Raw genomic sequence first — 20917 nt, 5'->3', positions numbered from 1 at the left:
CTCATAATTAAAATAGAAAATTCAACTAAATTAACATTAAAAAACAACAAGAAAAAGAATACTCTAAAATCGGAACATATGAGCACCTACCTCCTACCACACAGACACGTGCAAAAAGACAGACTTCGAGAAACTACTTTCCAGCGTTCAAGTTGCAAAACCAGGGTTGCCAAGTTATCGCCTTATTGGCGATTTTCGTATCGAGCGAAAAATTAAAATCTCGCCAAGAGGGGGGCATATCAGAGGAGAGCCAACTAAAATTCTTCTGGCAGTAATATGTATTCAACAGGTACAATGAAGTTGCTAAGTAAAATTGTTTGCTTATTTATGCTTAAAATTTCATTAAAGTCCACTTTTATTTTTTTCCTTCAATTTTTAGGTTTGAAGTTTGTTTTATGTGAAGGAATGGCTCAAGAGAATGTCCTTAAAAATAGGTATGATGGAAAATTTATATTCCAATATATTAATGACCTGTAGTTTTTTTTAAAGGTAATTTTTCATTCCATGAGTGTACAATATATTGCTGGGATCAGTAACATAACTGTTTTATTTTTAAATGTGTTAGATTTGATGAGTTTATATTAGACAGAATATTTTAAGGCAGCAGCCCTCAATCTTTTTCTGTCAGACTGAGTACACCACAAGTGTTTCACACAGACAGTAGATTAAAAACTAATAGGTATTGTGCATTTGTTGATGTGATAATGTTTCACTCTTTCAACTACTGACCCATTTTAGCAGAGCCGACGAGAGGTCATATCAGTCTAGTCGGAAACTAGGGGCCCGGCCCTTGAAGGGAAGTTGTATTGTATAAGTTTATCATTTTTATGCCTGGCGACCAAACCCACAAGAGGCCAATCTTAGCTCAACTAAACTGGTAAATGAAAACAAAAAACCTTTTTTAGTGTGAACCTGCACACAATTTTGTTTGAGTAATGTTTGTCAAGTTTTTTCACTGCTTTTATCATTTCACACACAAAAGCTCAGTGATCATTAGTTGTGTGAAGAATTTTTACATAATAAAAATATGAATGATTTCTTTTATCATGGGGTTCTAAAAATAGGTATTCAGGTGATTAAATATTTTCATAAAAAATGTTTTATAAATTGCAGAGCATAATACAAAAGTTTTAGACTGCATACCGCTGTAGTTTAGCTGAGTAAAAACATTTTAGAATCATCTAAAAGATCAACCATGAAAAAATAGTCATTAAAAATGTTATTTGACAGCAACTAAATGAATGATTTTGGGATCACATTCAAAATTCAGTGTTGAAACTGATTAATTATCTATAAATTTTAGATTAATAAACTTCAAATACTTAGTTGTTGCCTATGATTAGAGTCATCTATATAACTTGTGTCTAAAAATGTTTTTTTTTTCCCTTGGAATAGGAGTTTTAGTGACAAAAACCTTGAAAAATCAAGTTATAAGTTGCTCATGATTAAAGTTGTGAAATAGTCATCAAAGTTATAAATTCACTTATTTGAAATACCAAGAATAAACAGTTACCTATTAGCAAATGAGGTTAGACATACTTTTTACTTCCTTTTACAAAAAAGGAAGTATTGTATTCATGAAAAAATTTTCACTCAAAAATAGGCCTTAATTTCCATTTTGCCAAGGTTCGTACAGGTCATGGAAATCCTGGAAAGTCATGGAAAAAAAATTAGCAAATTTCAGACCTGGGGAAGTCATGGAAAATTGAAATTTTTTTTCCAAGTCATGGAAATTTATTTGAAGTCATGAAAAAATGTCCTGACAGAAGAGGTAGCTAAAAGAGCATTAGAAATCTTGAGTGATTTAACAGCATTGCACATAAAAGCTATTAAAAGTGGAAAATTGAACAATCCCAAAAACAAGTCTGAATTTTAAAATCTCATTGCATTCACTTCTGTAGCAGCCACTCGTCTTTTTTTGCAATGTAATTTTACTAATTGGACCATTACTCATTTTTAATTTTCCATTGTTTTCAGCACTTCTTATATATTCTGTAGAATCAAACTTGCAGATTTTTGATTTCACCACTCAAAAAATGCGACTCAATTGCATCCGAGTTTTACATCACTTGTAAAAACTTTATTATTAAACTTATCATAGTTTATCTTAAATTGTTGAAGGTTTTAGAAAATGAAGATCTTTAGTCAGACATTGGCATATAGAAATAGGGGAATTCTAGTACACTCTAAAACAGTAGTATTCAGCATGCGGCCTGCAAAACTAATTCCTGCTACTCACTGCTACGTTCAGTGTCAGGAATCGAACACAATGTTCTGGAATTTCTGAACCTATTAATTTATATGCATTTAAAAATGTGCAAATAAGTTAATAATTAGTTATGAATCAGAAAATTTATTCACTCTACTAACAGTTCTTTTTTTTAAACAAATTTCTGGTTTAGGAACATGAATTTACTAAAGAATTTGGCTATTAAAAAACAAAAATACTGTCAGATTATGTTTATGGTTAAATGTGCAATTGACATTAAAAGGCAACTCTTGAACAAATCTATTGAAACTCAGTAATAACTCATTCAACCTTTGTCCTATTCATTATCATTCTGCCTGTTAATAAAATTAAGAGTATTTAAGAATCACTATATTCCATTCACTGTATTTTTACTTTGCTTTGAGATTTTAAATTTATGTGATGAAGACAAATAAGAATAGATTTTTACGTGTACACTGATAATTTTGCAATTACAAGTGCTTCGATGAGGTAGTGGCACTCACGTAGGAGTTTTGCTAATGTTTTTTTCTGAAAAAATTGGCAAATTTGATATTAAATAGTACTATTTCCTTCTTGTAACAAGGTCATGAAAAATTTTATCAAGTCATGAAAAAGTCTTGGAAAAGTCATGGAATTTTTTCATCCAAATAGAGTATGAACCCTGTTTTGCTCACCCCCGAATGAATGTTGAGTGTTTTTTTTTTCCGACCTAACCACACGTGGATATATGCCTAGGAACGTACAGACACTCGAAATATTCACTTTGACGATCCCCGAGTTAATTACAACAAGTTTTCTCGTGACGTATGTATGTATGTGTCATTCCTCAAGAACAGTATGTCCTAGTAAGTTGAAATTTGGTACCTAGACTCTCAGTAGGGTCTAGTTGTGCACCTCCCTTTTTGGTTGCTTTCGGATGCTCCAAAGGAGATCTTTTGCCCTTTTTGGGGGGAAAATCATCGTTAATTTCGATGCAAACTCAAGGGGTGTTATAATTTGGTGGACACTTGTCGATATATCGCCAATCTTTTGGTCGCTAAGTTTTTTCACCAACGTGGCGACAAATTTGACGGTTTTTTTTTGTTCTTAAATCTAATGTCAATTTGGCCACTGTTGGCGATATTTAGAGGTTTAGCCATCTAATCTCATTAAAATTGTCAATGTTGGGAAAATTAATCTGTATATATATTTTTTTTTTTTGCTTTGGTTTGCAACAAACTTGGGGAGAAAATATTTAAAGTGTTTCTTTGCTTACTCCAAGTCCAAGGCACTATTATCATTAAATTAGGGTAAAAGGAAGTCATGTGATGCACACATCAGCTCGTTTCTAGAAATGGGGAAGAGATACTGTCACTGTCAGCCCATATAAACTCTTACTTTCGGAATTTTAGTTGACTGCAAAGGAACACAGAAAACATTGATTGCATTAATGACATGCTTTATATTGAAGCATATGCAAGGGACTTAAAACCCTTTGTTTCCAGTTTCTCTAAAAAAATCCTATATTATCCGAAATTTGTCCATCATTTTCTAGACTTTTTATTTTTTATTGTATTAGAAAGAAAAAGTATTGCCTTAGGAAAATGTTTCGACTTTTTTCTTTGGAGGTAGATGGAGGCCACAAAATTAAATTACAACAGGCTACTATATTTTAAATAACAAAACTTGAAATGACTATCTACAGTTAAATAAAGCTGAGAGTACCATGTTCAAACAGTGGAACAAAATATCCCGTCGAAAGTGTTTACATATCCTTGGCAGAAACTGAGAAACTCCTATGTTGGCCACTTTTGAAAGCAAAGCAAAAAGGATAATACTTTTATTATAAAAGATGAAATGTATAGATGTGCGCTAATTCGGTTGTGAGAGGTACTGTGGTAACCTCATTAACTCCTAAAGGGGAGAAAAGGATGTTTGTGTTGTAGGGCTGGGCAGTGTAGGAATATCTACATCATGATGCATCGCCAACCTAACACCGGGATGTAGCTATGCATCGCAATGTAAGATTTTTAAAAAGAAATTTAACTAAACTTGCTTGTTTAAGTTTTACAAAATATATACAAGGTAGAAAAATTATGTATCATGCCACACGAATTAGCAGATTTCAGTACCAGTAAAAAATTCATTATATTATAAAGCAGTGCTAAAAGCGCAAGTTAGTGAAAAATATGGAAAACAAGTTTTGGGATTACAACGAGCCCATTTTTTCAGTGCAAAAACATGTAAGTAAATGGATGCAAATTCATGCATTCCATTCAAAAGCTCACATATTCTTGCATTTAAAAAAAGGTTCCTTGTTATCAGTCGCGAGCAAGAGGGGTCGCACCGGATAACACTCAAAGAAAATTCCATAGTTTATAAAAAATATCCCGAAGAAGTTATTGTGTTCACTGTTTATTTTATGAAAAATATTGTTAAAATCTGTCTTGGGCACTCTAAACCTTTTGATGCTGTCTCTATACACTGTACAGTAGTTTCTCTAACATTAGAACTCTGCACATGCTTATTATAAAAGGATTTATATTGTTTTATAATTCTGTAAATTTCTAGTTAAAATACAGATTTTTTTCTGTTCAAATAATATTCTGTATGTTCTTTGAATTATTAGAATAAGATTCAATATGTTATTATTATGCATACAGTGTTTTCACCCTATCATCATTCGAAAATGCTTGAAAAAATAAGCTTTTCTGATTGTTTGTTACAACAAAATCAAGCTCATCGGGGGGGGGGGGGGGAGAACATACACACATTTAAATATATTTCAAGACTTTATCTTCAGTTTTTGTTCACTTTGTGTACTTTTTTCATTGCTATGTAAAGCTTAAAGCTTCATTTCAATACTAAACAGCAAGTTGTGACACAAGTAACAGCTTCATGCATTTTTTTTTTCAGATGCAACTATTAATTCTTAGCTCTTGTATTCATTCATTTTAGAAATCTGTTCACTTTGCTTTTCATGTCCAAAAGACTGTAGGGTGGATAATTTCTATTCAGTATATCCCAAAAGTGATGCTGAAAATTGCTTGTGTCTTTACAAAGAAGCTCTTTAATTTTTGTATTATTACACTATATGTGTTTAATTTATTTATTATTCTGGTCAATGTGAATAAGATGAGACATAGCTATAGCTTAACTGCCACATAAGGACTTTTTGTCTTTCATAGAAGTAATTTAAGAAAAGAAGAAAAACAATCCTTTGCTATTTGTGATCTTCACATTTATCACTTCAATGAAATGTTATCATAAACAGTTCTAGTCAAGACAACACACGACATCTTTCTAGGGAAAAAGAAAGATCACAGCTACTTTATGTTTGACTAAACGAAGGAAGGTTTGAAGTTAAGAAGTCTTCATCTTGACATTTTATGTTACTACATCTCTAACATATTTATTTTTAATGAAATTGATTCTTGAATCCCTAGTTATATTCCTTATTTCAGTTTATCACATTGTTTTTATCTTTTCTTTGCAAATTCTCAAACTAGATAAGATTCTCCATCAGTCTTCCGTGTCAACATATTTTTAAAACTATTTGGTTTTATTTCATCCTGCATTAAGTATTATTAATGCAGGTTTGTCATTAATGGCCATACAGTAAAAACTTGCATTACACTGTGTCAATATTCAGTTATGTAGTGTTCAGTTTAATTTAAATAGAGAAAATGTTGATTTTTAATTTGTTTTTCAACTTTTGTTCTTTGAAAATTTCAAGAATTTTGCCCTGCATGGAGCGAGATCCTCCAACTTTGAACCTCCTTTTTGTACTAAATTTCTTGACCTATTCTTGAATATTATGGTATACTTGATTCAGTGGTGTACCTAGCATGGGTGACACCCGGGGCAGTAATTTGTGGTGTCACCCCCCCCCCCTACAGACGCAAAAGAAAAATATGAAAACATGAAATTCATGCAATTCAAAAACAACTACATTTGTGTTATAATGAAATTTTAAGTTGACTAATGTACAAAAAACCGACAAAAGTGGGGGTTCCGGGGGTTTACCCCAGCAAAATTTTCAAATTTGTAGTCTTAAAACTGAATTTTAGCTTAAAATTTTTCAAAAACTTACAATTCTACTTAGGGTATCACCCCCCAGATGGATGACCACCTGGAGAGAACCCCCCCCCCAGTATGCCACTGCTTAGAATAAAATAGGCTTATCTTTAAAGACATTTTGAGAAAATATGTACTTTTTCAAAAATTTGCTAAAAATGTATTGCTTTTTAAAAATTACTAGAAATTTTTTCTGAAAAAAAGATAAAAGGTTTGTACTGTATTTGAATTTTAGCCACTGAATACTCCGTTTAGTTTTAATTATGTTATACTACCTTTACTATCCACCAGAAGGTTTGCCATCATTGCATTATTCTACCTAAGTTTTTATTTCCTTTTTTAAATTGATGTCAATTGCTACCTCTAATGTAATTATTTATTTGATTCCCTTGAGTTATATCCTTCTTACGATGTTTTTCATATCAGCATCATTCTCGTATCATCATCATCTGATTCACTGAACTCAAAATAAATAAAATCACTTGATAAATCAAAATTATCATTTTCAGACTTGGAAATATTGGATTCACTGCCCCTGGTCTAACTTCTTTAATCATTATTTTTCACATGCATAAAATTTTAGTAAAATGGGTAAAATGCATAACCGTTAAATTTTCCATTGAACACAAAAAGTCTCACAGTTAAAATGAACAGAGAAGGATTAATAACGTTGTCTTTTAGCAAAATTTAGAGATACAAAAAATAATGCTGCAGTGTATTAATAACTACAAATTCACTTTCATTGGTGCAAGTTTTCTTTGTCATGTGATGCCCCATGCTAAATGAGAGCATCAGCTATTATTTAGTTCACATTACAGTGGAAATTTTTGATGAAGTGTCCTGTCAATTATCTTATGTGCAATAATTTAATATTCATGTTACTTACATGTATTATAATTCTGGGAAAATCTCTTTATGCTAATATCTAATCCAGTGATTCTGAACCTGGGGGTGCTCGCCCCCAAAGGAACAATTAAGGGACAATAAGTTCATGAGGAGCAATAAGGTGTATTTAAGAATGTGTCTAATCAAATAGGACAAGTCTTTAGACATTTTATTTATTAACAGGATCAAAGTTGTTCTATATTTCCTATAAATCCTATATTTTTCAAAAAAAAAGGTCAAAAACCTTCCTATATTTCCAAAAAAATCCTATATTTTTGGTACTCCAGAGGAATTCTACGCCTTATGCATAATGAGTTATGTGACCCTTCATTGAAAGTTATACCCTGCTTCATCAAAAAAGAAGCTCTTAAAGGGAAAACTGGTGAAAGTTTAGTTAGATCCAATAAACGATTTGAAATATTTATTCAAGTTAAAAAAATATTCCTGCACTTGGCAAAAATTTATGATTTTCTTCAAAAAACTAGTATTTTTCTTTGTTTTTTAAAAACAAGTTAAATTTTCAGAAATTATAAAGCTGAAAAATATAAACAATAAGATAATTAGTAGTAAGTAGAAGATTTTGCTCTCATGCAATCTTTAAGTCTTCCACATAGTACTCAAAAATATGGGTTTTTTTCATGTTTCAGTTAAGTTTTTCATTTTAAATACATTATTTTTTTTATTATTCATTTGCAAATGTTGATTTAAATATGTGTTTGCTAATAATTTTGGAAATAAATTTTTAATATAAATTTATGCATATATTTTTTAAAAATAAATAGAAAAAATCATTCTTTTGAGAAAAGGCCTCTTGCTGTATACCTTAAATTTTTTTAAATTTGGATAATGTTTTTGTGGTACATATGGGGCTATAGGGGCAACATTTCATCTACATGAAATTTCGAATTTCCAAGAAAAAAAATTTTGATTCAGCCTAGTTTATAAGTGCTGGTTCACAAATTTAAACGCAAGTGAACATGGGTTGGCATTGTTAAAATTATACGAAATTTTTTTATAGTTGTTTTGACATAAAAGGGAAAATATAAGAGGCATTTTTTTGGATACACCCTAATGACATCAATGATGAAGATGTTCCTAAGAATGTAGTAGATAACCTGACAATAAGTATTGGAATTCCATCTTTAACCTGAAGAATGAAAAACTGCACTGCCCTGATCTGACCAAACTTGTTAAGGCTGTCCTGACTTCATCTCATGGCCAAATTTCCAAGAAGAGAGGCTTAACAAAATAATTGTGACAAGTGACAAACCAAACATGAGTTTAGACACAATTGTTGCTCTCAGAGTGATGAAAGACTCGGTAACACACCCTGGAAAACATTGATGTAAATATAAAAAAAATATCCAGCTGTGCAAAGCAGCACACTTGAAATTTAGGGAACAGAAAGAAAAAAAATCTGGAAGAAATAGGAAGAAGGGAAAATATAAAACTTAAATCAAATGATGTAACAAAAAAATCTTCTTGAGATAAACTGAATGGATTTAAGGAAAGAATTAATTCAGCTCAGGTAATGATAGATGAGAGGAATATGAATTTAAAAAATAAGGCTCAAATGTAAATGCATTATTGACATTGAGGCTGGGCAAGTCGTAATAGACGCTGCTAATAAAAAAGTTAAAAGCTGCTCAGAAAGAGTCAAGCAGTTCTATGTGATTTGTTGCTGAACCCAGTGGCGTAGCTAGACCCGACTTTCGGGGGGGGGGGGGGGGTTACTTCTTTTACATATATATATATATATATATATATATATATATATATATATATATATTTTAATATATATATATATATATATATTTAATATATATATATATATATATTTAATATATATATATATATATATATATATATATATATATATTTAATCGCTTGGAATTTTTTCCTTTTCTTTTTTTTTTTCTTTCTCTTCTCTCTTCTTTTTCTCTTTTTTTTGAGACTAACTTTTCGGGGGGGGGGGTTTGTCCCCAAACCCCCCCCCCCTTAGCTACGCCCCTGGCTGAACCATTTTGATTTTTAACTGAAATAAATTGTTATTTCCAATAATATCATGGTTTTTATATATTTATTTTTTCTGTGTGAGAAATTTAAATTTTTGTATACATATTTTTTCATCAGTGGCACTAAAAAGTAACTTTTTTATGATGTGTATGCGAAATTTAATCTTTTTTTTTTTTTGGTGTCCTATAAATCCTATATTTTTTGAAAATGTGTTCTATATTTTTTTTCAAAAAATGTCCTATATTTTGTCAGTTGGTCTCTTTGATCCCTGTATTAATGTAGAAAGTACTATGGTGATAAAGCATCCAGAATACTGTTTAGTTATTAACATTTTCTTCCTTTTTATTTTCAGACATGAATCACTAACATTTTCCTTCATAACTACTGCATATATGCAAGCAAGTAAATCTTCCTCGTCAGAAGAAAAAAGTGACAAAGTTTCTGCTGCAAAAGTAAAAATTTTAAATTGATTTAATGTTACTTTAAATCTTTTCATTTAAATGCAGTCTTGTATTTTCAGACAAAATATAAGTTTAGTGTCATAATTTTGTCCTATGTATGATTATGTATAATACTACTGGGCCCATATTAAATCAAAGCTTTTCCAGTACTTATACAGTTGAACCCGGTTAATAAGAAATGTCAAAAATCTATGATTTTGTTTGGTTTAGCCGTTATTTGTAACAACCGTGAATGAGTTATCTTACTATTAGTACATTCAGAAAAAATCACTTTTTTCTTATAAATGAATGTTTTTGAAAACTATTGAAAATGGTAGATGATAATTGACAATAGGGATAGGTTGTGATCCACAATTGAAGATGAAGTTTTATCTCCGGTTAAATTGAAATGTCCACAGGTAAACAAGGGCTTTATTTTCTATGCAAAATGTTCAATATTTTGTTCTTGATACACAACCAGACTTCTACTACCTAAGAAAATGATAAATAATTGTTAAAAGAGAAAACTACAGAATTCAACAAGTAAAGAGGTCAGAATTTTTATTTGTCTTAGCCAAGACTTTCAGTTTAATGTATGTATTATATGTGAAATTTTTTATATAATTAGGAAGCAAACCAAACTTAATGAACAAAATGTTTCTTTTATCCATGATTTCGTATTAAAAGTGATCATATTAAGAGAAATAATTGCAGACCCCGAAGAGTTCCTATTTTTCCTACTTTTTCCTACTTTTTAGAGCTCTCTCCTTATTTTCCTACTTTTTCCTTTTTTTCTCCTACTTTTTCTTTCTTTAGCACTTCTAATTGTGCATTGATTCTTATTTTTACAATGCCACGCCGATAATTTTCTGCATGTTTTGATTTTGAAAAGTAAAAGGAAAAAGCGGATCCTTAGCTTTTCATTGAATGACTAGACTATAGTAATTTCTGGAAGGAACGCCGCGGCGTTTGTGTGTTTAAAAGTTAAATTTTCATAAGTGACTTTTTTTTGCCGTTGCGGCGTTTATGATCGACTTTTCTTTTTATCGCCCTGACTTCAGTCCTACTGTATTAACGAAACTAAAAAAAAAATAGATACTGGCACACTCTAATGCAATTATATATTATTTACCCATCAATTAGAAGCTTTAATTAAAGTAAACGGCCGACTGTTCAAAAAATGCGGGAAAAACCGAATTTCCTATTTGCCAATTTTTTGTATGATTACAAGTGAAATGGAGCTCTATTTAAACAGAAAGGCAATGTAAAACCTTAAAAGGACATAAGGAAACAAAAACTGAAAAACTTGTATACTGTACATATTTTATTGATGTTAGTACAACATAAAAGCGACATCTAACAGAAATTCGCAAAAACGGATCACTTCAAAAATAATCGCGGAAACTTTTTTCGTACATAAATATGATTATTGTTCATTCTAAATCGTAAACATGATTATGAAATTTATAAAATTTCATTTTCTTTCCTTGCAAAGAGTGTATTTGCAAAAAAAAAAAAATAAAAAATAAAAATAAATAAATAAATAAATAAAGCGGCAAAACCTGGATGGGCAAAACGTTCCCGATTTTGGAGAACAAAATCGGAAATCAATTTAAATGCAATATTTTGTTTTTATTTCTTCTCATTTTTAAAAGTTGGGGGATAGAGCTACAAATTAATATGTATTTTTTTTCTTTTTAATGGGTATTTTCTACTCTGATATATCATCAGTATCGAGGAGTTGCTCATCATTTTTATGTGCTGTGTTTCTGGCAATGCGACATTTCTGAGCATTTAAAATTTTTTTGACAGACTCTTAACTCTTTTCGGGGTGCGGCAATTATACCGATGCGGCGTATCTACTGTAAGTTATTGTACTTATTGCGCCTGATCAAAGGGAGGGGGGAGAAATAGATATATGCAGGCATTTGATGCCAAGTGCTTCCCCCCACTCTCAATTTCGTGAACAATTTCCGAATGAATATTTTTGTTGTATGGTGAGGATTGAGATAAACTATTTGCTTTCCCTTTTATGTACATAGAAACATTAGTAACTGATCTTTGTCTTTGATAAAAATGTTATGTTTACCATGCATGAATGTTTCCTTTTATTTTCGTGCCAAAAAATTTTGGAACAAGAAGGAGGTAAAAATCATCAAACCATTAAAACAATATTCGTTTTTATTGCTTGATTAAAATTAGAACTGACGCATCACTTTGATTCCCTCCCCCGAACCCCCCCCCCCCCCCCCCGGAGGTGGGTAGCGAAGGATGTATACTGAATGCAAATTTTATCTGCAAACAAAAAAAAACCCCGCACAAACATGTATAGCTAAGCATTAATTTTACAAAGCCAGGGAGGGGAGAAATTGACCCCCATAATTCACGTGCCTGAAACAAAAATGTATGTTGAATGCTAAAAATACATAACATAGAACAAACCCTTTAGTTTACTTATTTCGTTATTTATTTAGTTTAATTATTTTGTTATAAATTTTATGCCCCATATTTAAGAACACATTTATTTTAGTTCTGTATTTTCAGTCGTTTTCCTTTTTTTTTTTTTTTTTTCAAATTCAAACATCTGCCTCTGATTATGCAAGAATGCATGTCAACTGCTGATTATTTTTGACTAAAACTAATTTAATATTTGCTTTGCTTTTGTATCATAGTTTATGATAACAGGAGCTGAAAGTGATAGTATTTTTAAATGATAAATGGATGGTCTTGAAGGAATGTTTTCGTTTTTGACAAAACAAATCTGAAACAAAAAAGGTTTTATTGAACCAAAATAGGAGTTTTATTATTTTTATTATTTATTTATTTATTTATTTATTTATTTTTTTGCGATCGCTATATTGCATTTTATTCTTTCACACTTAAAAATTTTATTACTGTATTGGTGAAAGGTGTTTCTTTGTTTAGATTTTATTTTCATATTTTTGTAATTACTATCTTTGTTTCCACTAGTTTATTTTCCATACTAATGATTGTCAGTCGTCTTGACGTGTGTGTAGTCCTATCTCTTCCTATTTTTTCCTACTTTTTTAAGCGATTTTTTTCCTACTTTTCCTACTTTTTTAATTTTTGATTCCTTATTTCCTACTTTTTCCCCTCAAAAAACCACTTCGGGGTCTGTAATTGAATTTCAGGAAAAATCCCTACAGTAAAATTATCACAATCACAAAAACAAAACCTATTCACACACAAATATGAAAATTTTATGTGTCCAATCACTTTTGAAACATGTTTATTTCAATATCCTTCTTTTAAAAAAATTCTGCTTCCAAAAATAGGCGGAAAATTCATCCAGATTTTTTTTAAAACATTTTGTTTTTTAAAAAAATGTTTAAGATAAATAAATACCTTTGTGCTGAACAGTAAAGTTAGAAAACCAACTTTAAAAAAGCACAAATTTGCCAATAACAACAGACACATGTTTCGGCATTACGGGGAACGCTTTTGTCGGATGTCTTTTCATCCATAAGCTCATTACTTTTTGAAAAAGGCGTTCCCTGTAACGCCGAAACATGTGTCTGTTGTTATTGGCAAATTTGTGCTTTTTTTTAACGTTGGTTTTCTTACTTTACAAAATGTTTTAGTTTTTCAACTTCAAAAAGTAGTAATGGTAATCTCAATTCGGGGTTTTGAATTCTATGCAGTCTTAGTTGCAGACATTCCTACTTACATTTTAAAGATCTCTTTTACACTCATATTTTTGTCATTAAATTTATTCATTTATTCCAATCATGTGTAAAATTATTCTCCCTAATGTTGCACACAAGTCTCCCTAATTTTTAGCTTTAAAGGTTCGCAGCTATGCTATACATTTCTACCTGTACAGACAAATGCATGTAGGCACATGAAGAATTAGCTATTCCAAATTGATCCTGTGGTGATTAAAATGGAAAATTTATGTTGAAATGTAAATTGAAAAATCTTCTTGAATACAATTCTTTGTTCAAGGAAGTAAAAAGGAAAGTAATAACTCACAAATAATCAAAAGTTACGAGTTTAAATGTAAGTTCTGAATGAATTAAATAATCAATGATTTTCGTTTATATATTCCATACAAAAATATATTACAAGTTTGCATGTGTCATGGAATGTTTCTATATTTGGTACGTTAAAATACTTTTGGATATGACTTTTTCATGATGTGGATCAAAGCTTCATTACTAGGCCAAGAGATTGTGAGGTTGTGGGCAGTCATCCACTTCATCTGTGCCTTGCACTACCTCTGGCTTAGAATTAGTATGTAAGCAAACATTTCATTTGTTGCTCTTACATTTTTAGCTTAGTACTTGGAAGAAAGTTTTTTCCTCTTTGGCAGCTGGCGCTGCTGCTGGAGCTCTGGCAAAAACAACTATAGCTCCTCTTGATAGAACCAAAATAAATTTTCAGAGTAAGAATTTCTTTCTTTAATAATTATAAGCATAAAATCATTTTTATCGTAGAGTGACCCGGGTGGTAATTCCTGATCATTTCATTTCTGGGGTAAAAATTGATGACATAATTTTTATTAAAAAAATATTTTTTAAAGAAATATGAAGTATTGCCTGGAACTCTACAACACTTTACTTTAGAATGATTACAGTTACTCATTTGTAATATGCTGTTTAGTTTATGAAACTAAGCATGTTTTAAGCTGCTTGCTAAACTTCTTTCTAAGATGGATTACCAACAATGCATGATTACGATTATTCTCCTCCATCTCTTAAAATTCAATTGTGTTACTTTTTGTTTAGTTTATCTAAAAAGAGAGTTAGCTTTTATTAAGTGTTTCCACATCTATTGTATATATTAAAATTAGATAGAGGTTTATCCAATGCTGCACTTTATATATGAGGTAGCTATATCACTGAGACAATTGTTGACCATGCCCATTTCTTGTAATGTAGTCAAAATAAGGTACTAAATACATAATTTTAGTTACTTTAGATGACTGTTAATATTTATTAACTGCAAACACTAACAATGCTAAGAAATGCAAAAAAAAAAGAAACAGGAAGTTCATGAACAAGATTCAAATCTATTTGGGGGAATTTTAAAGTTTTGAGTTTTTTTTTTTTTTCAAAAAAATCATCTTGTCTGTTGCTAAACTAAGACTTTTGGGGTTATTTATTTCATCTAATATTTTATTTATGAATAAATGTTGTATAACCACATTAAAAGTTCTTTCAAAATAATAGCAATAATACTGATAAAATTATTATAATAGGTTATTATTGATGACCCCAGAAGTGGCTAAAAAATGTCCCTTATCCTGGAGTAATTCCAGATCACTAAAAATTTTAAATATTTTAAATTCTGCTTAAATTTTCAAGGAAAATAAGGTTGCATAGAACTTGTCTCATAAGTGATCAGATTTTCACCAAAAACTTATATTCTCCCTTGAACATTTTTTTCAAAGTAATTGTTTGCATTTTTTTTAAATAAAGAATTACCCTGGGTCACCCTACCTCTACTTTTTTTGAATGAAAGATGCACTTAAAAATTGTGGCTAAAATTTTTAGAAATAACCTGTTGCATTAACACAGATAAATAAAAGTATTGTTACTATACTGTTTTCTTTCATGGGCAAACTATATTTTTACTATTAAAATCTGTATTTGTCTGTCCACTGTCTAGACCATCACAATCCAATTAAGAAAATTGTTGAAAGCCATTTTGCTCTGCCTCTAGACTTTACTTGCCAGACAAATTTGTGCAGTAAGTAGGCTATATGTGAAGTGACAACTAAAAGCAGCTGCCTGGTGGGTGCAGTCTGCTTCACAAACAAAGCCAGCAGGAAACAAACCCCACAAGATGTAAATTAAAAAGTGTTCTGATTTTTAAGAGAAGAGGGCAGTACTAGGGATGGAGAATAAGTTAATAATATTATGAACGTATTTTTCACTTAGAAAAATATATTGCCAATCCTTCAGTAATATTGTCTTAAATTTTTTAATTGCACATTTTTGAAAATTATTTTCTTAAGTTAAAAATTGAAACCCATCTTTTGCATGTGAAGCATTTATTTTGAAAATTCTTTTTTATTAATTTTCTTCAAATAGAAATGTCCGTTTTAAATAAAAACTTTTTATTTAATAAAGTTTAATTTTTAAAACAGAGCTGTCTTAATTTATTTTCAGTGAACAATTTACTGCTTTTTCTCCTATTTTCTGATGCAAAATAAACTTTTTCTCCTTTTTTTTTTTGAAGTTAAATGTACTGTTTTTGTTCCTTTTTTAAAAGGCAAGTATGAATAATGCCATGAATAAAGAAAGCATTAAAATGCTTGGCAATTTTATTGCTTTATTCATTAAAAAAAAATTTTTTAATTTAACTCTCATGCTCTCAAAAAATGAAGACCCAGAGATTGCAAAGGTTGAGTTTATTCAATTAATACAGATGATCTTTGTTAGTATGGAATGTCAAAAATCTACAAATTTGTTCATATTAGCTGTTATGCATAATAACCATAAAAAAGTGATACTGTGAAAATTAAAGAAACGCTTACCTATACCTTAAAAAATTAATATTATTTATTAATCTAATAATTAGAATATTCAGAAAATTGTAACGTATTTCTTATAATTGAATGTTTTTGGAAAAAATTGAAAAAGGAAGTTGATAATCAGGACAGACTGTTGTCCATAATGAAAGATGGACAGTTTTATCTCCAAGCTAATTGAAATGTCCACAGTTAAACAAGACTTTATTCTCTATGCAAAAGATGTAACATTTTCTACGCTATAGACAATGGGTCTTCTACAACCTTACAAAATGATGAATAATTTTTTTAAAAAAAAGTTATTGTATTCCATCTAAAACATTTTCTGTGAAAAGGTCAGAAATTTTTGTTTGTCTTAGCTGAAGACTATCAATTTAATGCACATGTTATGAGTGAAATACTTAATATAATTGAATAGAAAACCAAACTAAAGAAACAAAATTTTCATTTTAACTGTGCTTTTGTATTAAATGCATTCTTCTATCACGTCAGATGAAGAGAGTTCAACTGCACATTTAAAATGTTATGTGCTATATTTTATTAAATATAGGTTTTGAAATGTAACAAATTCATTATTTTAAAAGATACATATACAATTTTATGCCATAAAAACTGATTAATTGGACATTTAAAATACCACTTAAATCCTCTGAATTACTTCAATAAAATCCTGTCAAGAACTTTTTCTTTCATTCATAAAAAATGTGTTTTGAAAAATGTTTTACTTTCCTCTGATAATTTTCTTTCTTTCTTCATTTTAGTTACAAATACACGTTATACAATGAAAGAAGCATTTCGATTCATCAGACATAGTTATCGTCAATCTGGTTTCCGAAGCTTATGGAGAGGAAATTCAGCTACTATGGCACGCATAATTCCTTATGCATCAATTCAGTTTGCAGCTCATGAACAATGGAAACATCTTCTTGGTGTTGAAACAAATGAAGAAAGGTGAAATAGGAACTTATTTCTAATTTAATTTTTGTTCATTGACTTTACATTTAGAATGGTGATTTCAGTTGCACAGTTGCAGGAGTGTAAAAAGGATTACAGCAAAATTAATTCCAATTGTCGTGACTTTTTAATGTACAGAGATGAAAAACTCTCTTCTTCATTAATTACACATCCCTGTAATTATAGTTCTCGTGTTGATATACAGGATCAGCAAAAAATTTGTTACCCACTTCAGAGGGCTCTAGAATCAATTCTATTGGTCCAAATAAGATAAAGTTCGAATCAAAAATAATCGAAAATATGTGCTTGACATTTATTAAATTTAAAAATTGTGAACTTATTTTTGCTGAGCCTCACTAAATGAAGCACTTGACATAAATTTACCTAAGCAACTTATTTTATATACTGTTTAGATAGTTTTAACACCTCCATTTTGAAAATTGCAAAGAGGGGGCTGAAACTGCAGATTAGTGCCTTATTTTAGCTGTATCTCCAACACTATTCCATTTCATTAAAGTGTAATTGAATAAAAAATAAAAATGGTACATATTACTTAATATTTTTACGTAAGTCTCATTCTGGGGGGATGGAGCAGGGGGACCCTCCCCCCCCCCTCCGTTTTAGAAATGCATTGCACAAATGTAAAAGTTTCACTGCAAGAATTTCATTGTTTGTATATGATATTTGTGAGTGTATTTACTTTGCCCCCCCCCCCCCTCTCCCCTCAAGTAAATGAAATGACTGATACTTATTGGGTTGTTCGGAAAGTAATTTCGTTTTTTCCCGTCGAGGACTTAATTACGTTATTTCGAAACCAACTTCACACTTAAGCCGCATAACCATTATATGTCTTGAGAGCTGATATTGCAAGGCTTGTGTGTGAAAAAGTTCTATTAATTCTACGCAGTAGTTTTTGGTTGGTGCCCTTTTAAATATGGAGAGCAATAAGCAGCATTTTCGTCATATTTTACTTTTTTACTTCAGAAAAGGTAAAAATGCTGTCCAAGCGAGAAAAAAATTGACGGATGTGTATGGAGAAGGCGTGTTAACAGTACGCCAGTGCCAGAACTGGTTTGCAAAATTTCGATCCGGCAATTTTGATGTCGAAGATGCACCACGGTCTGGAAGGCCGGTCGAAGCTGACAAAGATGCGATAAAGGCATTAGTTGATGCAAATCGGCGAATAACCACACGAGAGATTGGTGAGAGATTAAATTTGTCGAATTCGACTGTTTATGGCCATTTGAAAGGCATGGGCTTAACCTCGAAGCTCGATGTGTGGGTGCCCCATATCCTTACGGAGCCTCACACAAGTTTGGTCACTCGCCCAAAAACTTTTACAGCTTGAATGGGACGTACTGCAACATCCACCATATTTTCCAGATCTGGCGCCTTCCGACTACTATTTGTTCCGGTCCCTGCAAAATGTTTTGGATGGCAAAACCTTTACCTCAAATGAAGATGTAAAAAACCACCTGAACCAGTTTTTTGCCAGCAAGGACCAAAACTTTTATGAGAGGGGAATTATGTTACTGCCAGAAAGATGGCAAAAGGTGTTGGACCAGAATGGCCAATATATAATTTAATAAAATATTTATTCATTATACGAAAACTGTCTTTCATGTTCCCCAAAAAAAACGAAATGACTTTCCGAACAACCCAATATTTAGTTCAGTTGCATTATTGAATAAGAAATCAACTCCTAAATCGAAATTTTTTTTTTAGAGCTGTGTTAAAGAATATGAAATATCTTATTTTTGTAGTTTATTTTTGCCGATGGTTATGAAATATTATGAAACTTAGCAGCAATCCTATTTTTGAAGTATTTTTCCCCCTTTTCTTTTTTGTTATAAATTTAAATAACATTTATTGAGAATTATTTCTCTTATATGGTTGTAACACTTCGCACTTGACACCGTAATTTGCAATTTTGAATCACTGATGAAAAGAAATACTAAATAGATAATACGACACCTGTTTGTCTGTTGCATTCAAAACATATGAGTGAACAGAGTCTCCGGTCTAACTCTAGGGTCGAAATTTCTGGAAAAGGGCAGGTAGCCAGCTTGAACCTTAGAATGGCTATTCATTAACCCTGAAACACCTGGATAATTTCCGGTATCATCATCATCGTCCCATTAAAGGGATCTCATCATAAATATGTTCCCTTATTCTTCAAAATTTCGTTTCCAGTAGCAATTAGCGACAGTATGGGAACCATCTTTCTGCCTCCTTCACTGCTTAATTTGTCCCTTGAGTACTAAAAAAAACAAGGTCCACAAACTAGTCGTTAGTTGTGATTGCTTTAGTCTTGTTGAATTGCGTTTTTTGACTGAAAGCTCTGTTAATAAAATTTCTGATAAATAGATATCTACTATTCAAATTGCTTGCATTTGTTGGTACATATCTAATCTTAAAATTTTCTAGTATAATGGTGATACGATTGTAAATATATATGTATAAATAAGTTATAAAGTTTCAAAATGTAGTGAAAAATTAAGTGGTATACGTTTGCAGTTATAAAATGAACAGACTTGGAAGTGTTGTGAAAATGGAGTGTATTTTGGAGCGGTGTACTGATCCTGATGATACAGTTGTATAAGTATCTGAAAAAGGATGGAGCACAATACTGACATGCAGTGAAATTAAGGAGGATGTGGATAGAGTGAAAAATGCTTATCTGAATGGGAATGTAACTGGAGTACATGTAATGTGCCTTAAGAACTACATGCGACATCCGCAACCACCTAGTATGGCATCAAAAAGTAATAAAATACAGAAGCCTCTCCAATCCATCTTTGACTTTAAATCTCTTTGCTTTTTGTGTGGAAAAATATGTATAGATGTATCTAAGTGTCGAAATACTACCAAAGAAATTTGGTTTGAAGCACAAACTATAACACTTATTTCTACCATCCGTGAGGATGCCTTAGAAAGGAACAATTCCTGGGGATGATGGAAAGTACTTGTTAGACTTGCAAACACTAGAGATTTGGTTCAAACAGATGGATGGTACCATACATACTGTTTATCTAGATTTAAGCTTGATGTTTCTAAGCCTGCAGAAGCTGCAAGTATCACAAAAAGACTCGTCAAGAGCAGACATTTTTAAAAAGTTGTGCCAGCATTTGCAAGGTAATGATGGATGCCAATACACTCTCAAGGAGCTCACCGATTTATTTTATACAAATACAAAAGTGACGACCAGCAACAGGCTCTGGGCCCAGCTAGACTGGTCCTAGTCAATTTACAATCCCCAGTGAAGATCAATGGCCCTCTTAAAACTATCTACTTCCTTGCTCATTACCACCTCTTCTGGTAAGCTGTTCCAAGGTTCCACTACCCTGCTAAAATAATTTTTCCTAATATCCATGTTAGCCTGAGATTTAAATAGCTTAAAACAATGACCCCTTTTCCATTTTTCAGTGCTAAACTTTAGCCCCGTAACATATTTCATTTTAATAAATTTAAGCAACTGAATCATGTCCCCTCAGTCTCTTCTTTGTTCAAGATTGTACATTTTTAGCATTCTAAGCCTGAAATCATAATCTAAATGAGAAAGTCCATTTATTAGCCTTGTAGCCCGCCTTTGAACCCTTTATAATACATTAATATCTTTCTTAAGATAAGGAGATCAAAACTTAACAGCCTACTCCAAATGAGGCCTTACCAAACTTCTATACAAGGGCAGAAGAACTTCTTTAGATTTGGGTGAAATAGATCTATTGATAAACCCAAGCATCTTATTGGCTTTGTTACTAGCTATGCTGCACTGTTGGCTAAACTTTAAATCCTGACTTATTAAAACGCCCAGATCAGTAACTTTTTCTGCCTGACTAA

General features: G+C 31.2%; 1 protein-coding gene across 1 annotated transcript in view; it reads left to right on the top strand.

Moving 5' to 3' along the window:
* Positions 1–276: 276 nt before the first annotated feature.
* The window catches only part of LOC129231026 (mitochondrial coenzyme A transporter SLC25A42-like), a 36116-nt gene continuing 15475 nt past the window's right edge, over positions 277–20917 (top strand). Inside the window, exons 1-5 of the mRNA XM_054865273.1 lie at positions 277–289; positions 380–434; positions 9540–9639; positions 13924–14032; positions 16885–17074. Of these exons, the coding sequence (XP_054721248.1) occupies positions 277–289; positions 380–434; positions 9540–9639; positions 13924–14032; positions 16885–17074 (467 nt within the window). The remainder of the gene's footprint in view (positions 290–379; positions 435–9539; positions 9640–13923; positions 14033–16884; positions 17075–20917) is intronic.

This window comes from Uloborus diversus, chromosome 10, assembly GCF_026930045.1.
Source record: "Uloborus diversus isolate 005 chromosome 10, Udiv.v.3.1, whole genome shotgun sequence".
NCBI classification, from domain to species: Eukaryota; Metazoa; Arthropoda; class Arachnida; order Araneae; family Uloboridae; genus Uloborus; species Uloborus diversus.
Note: the sequence above shows the minus strand (reverse complement) of the source record. Positions and strands in the feature narration are given on the sequence as shown.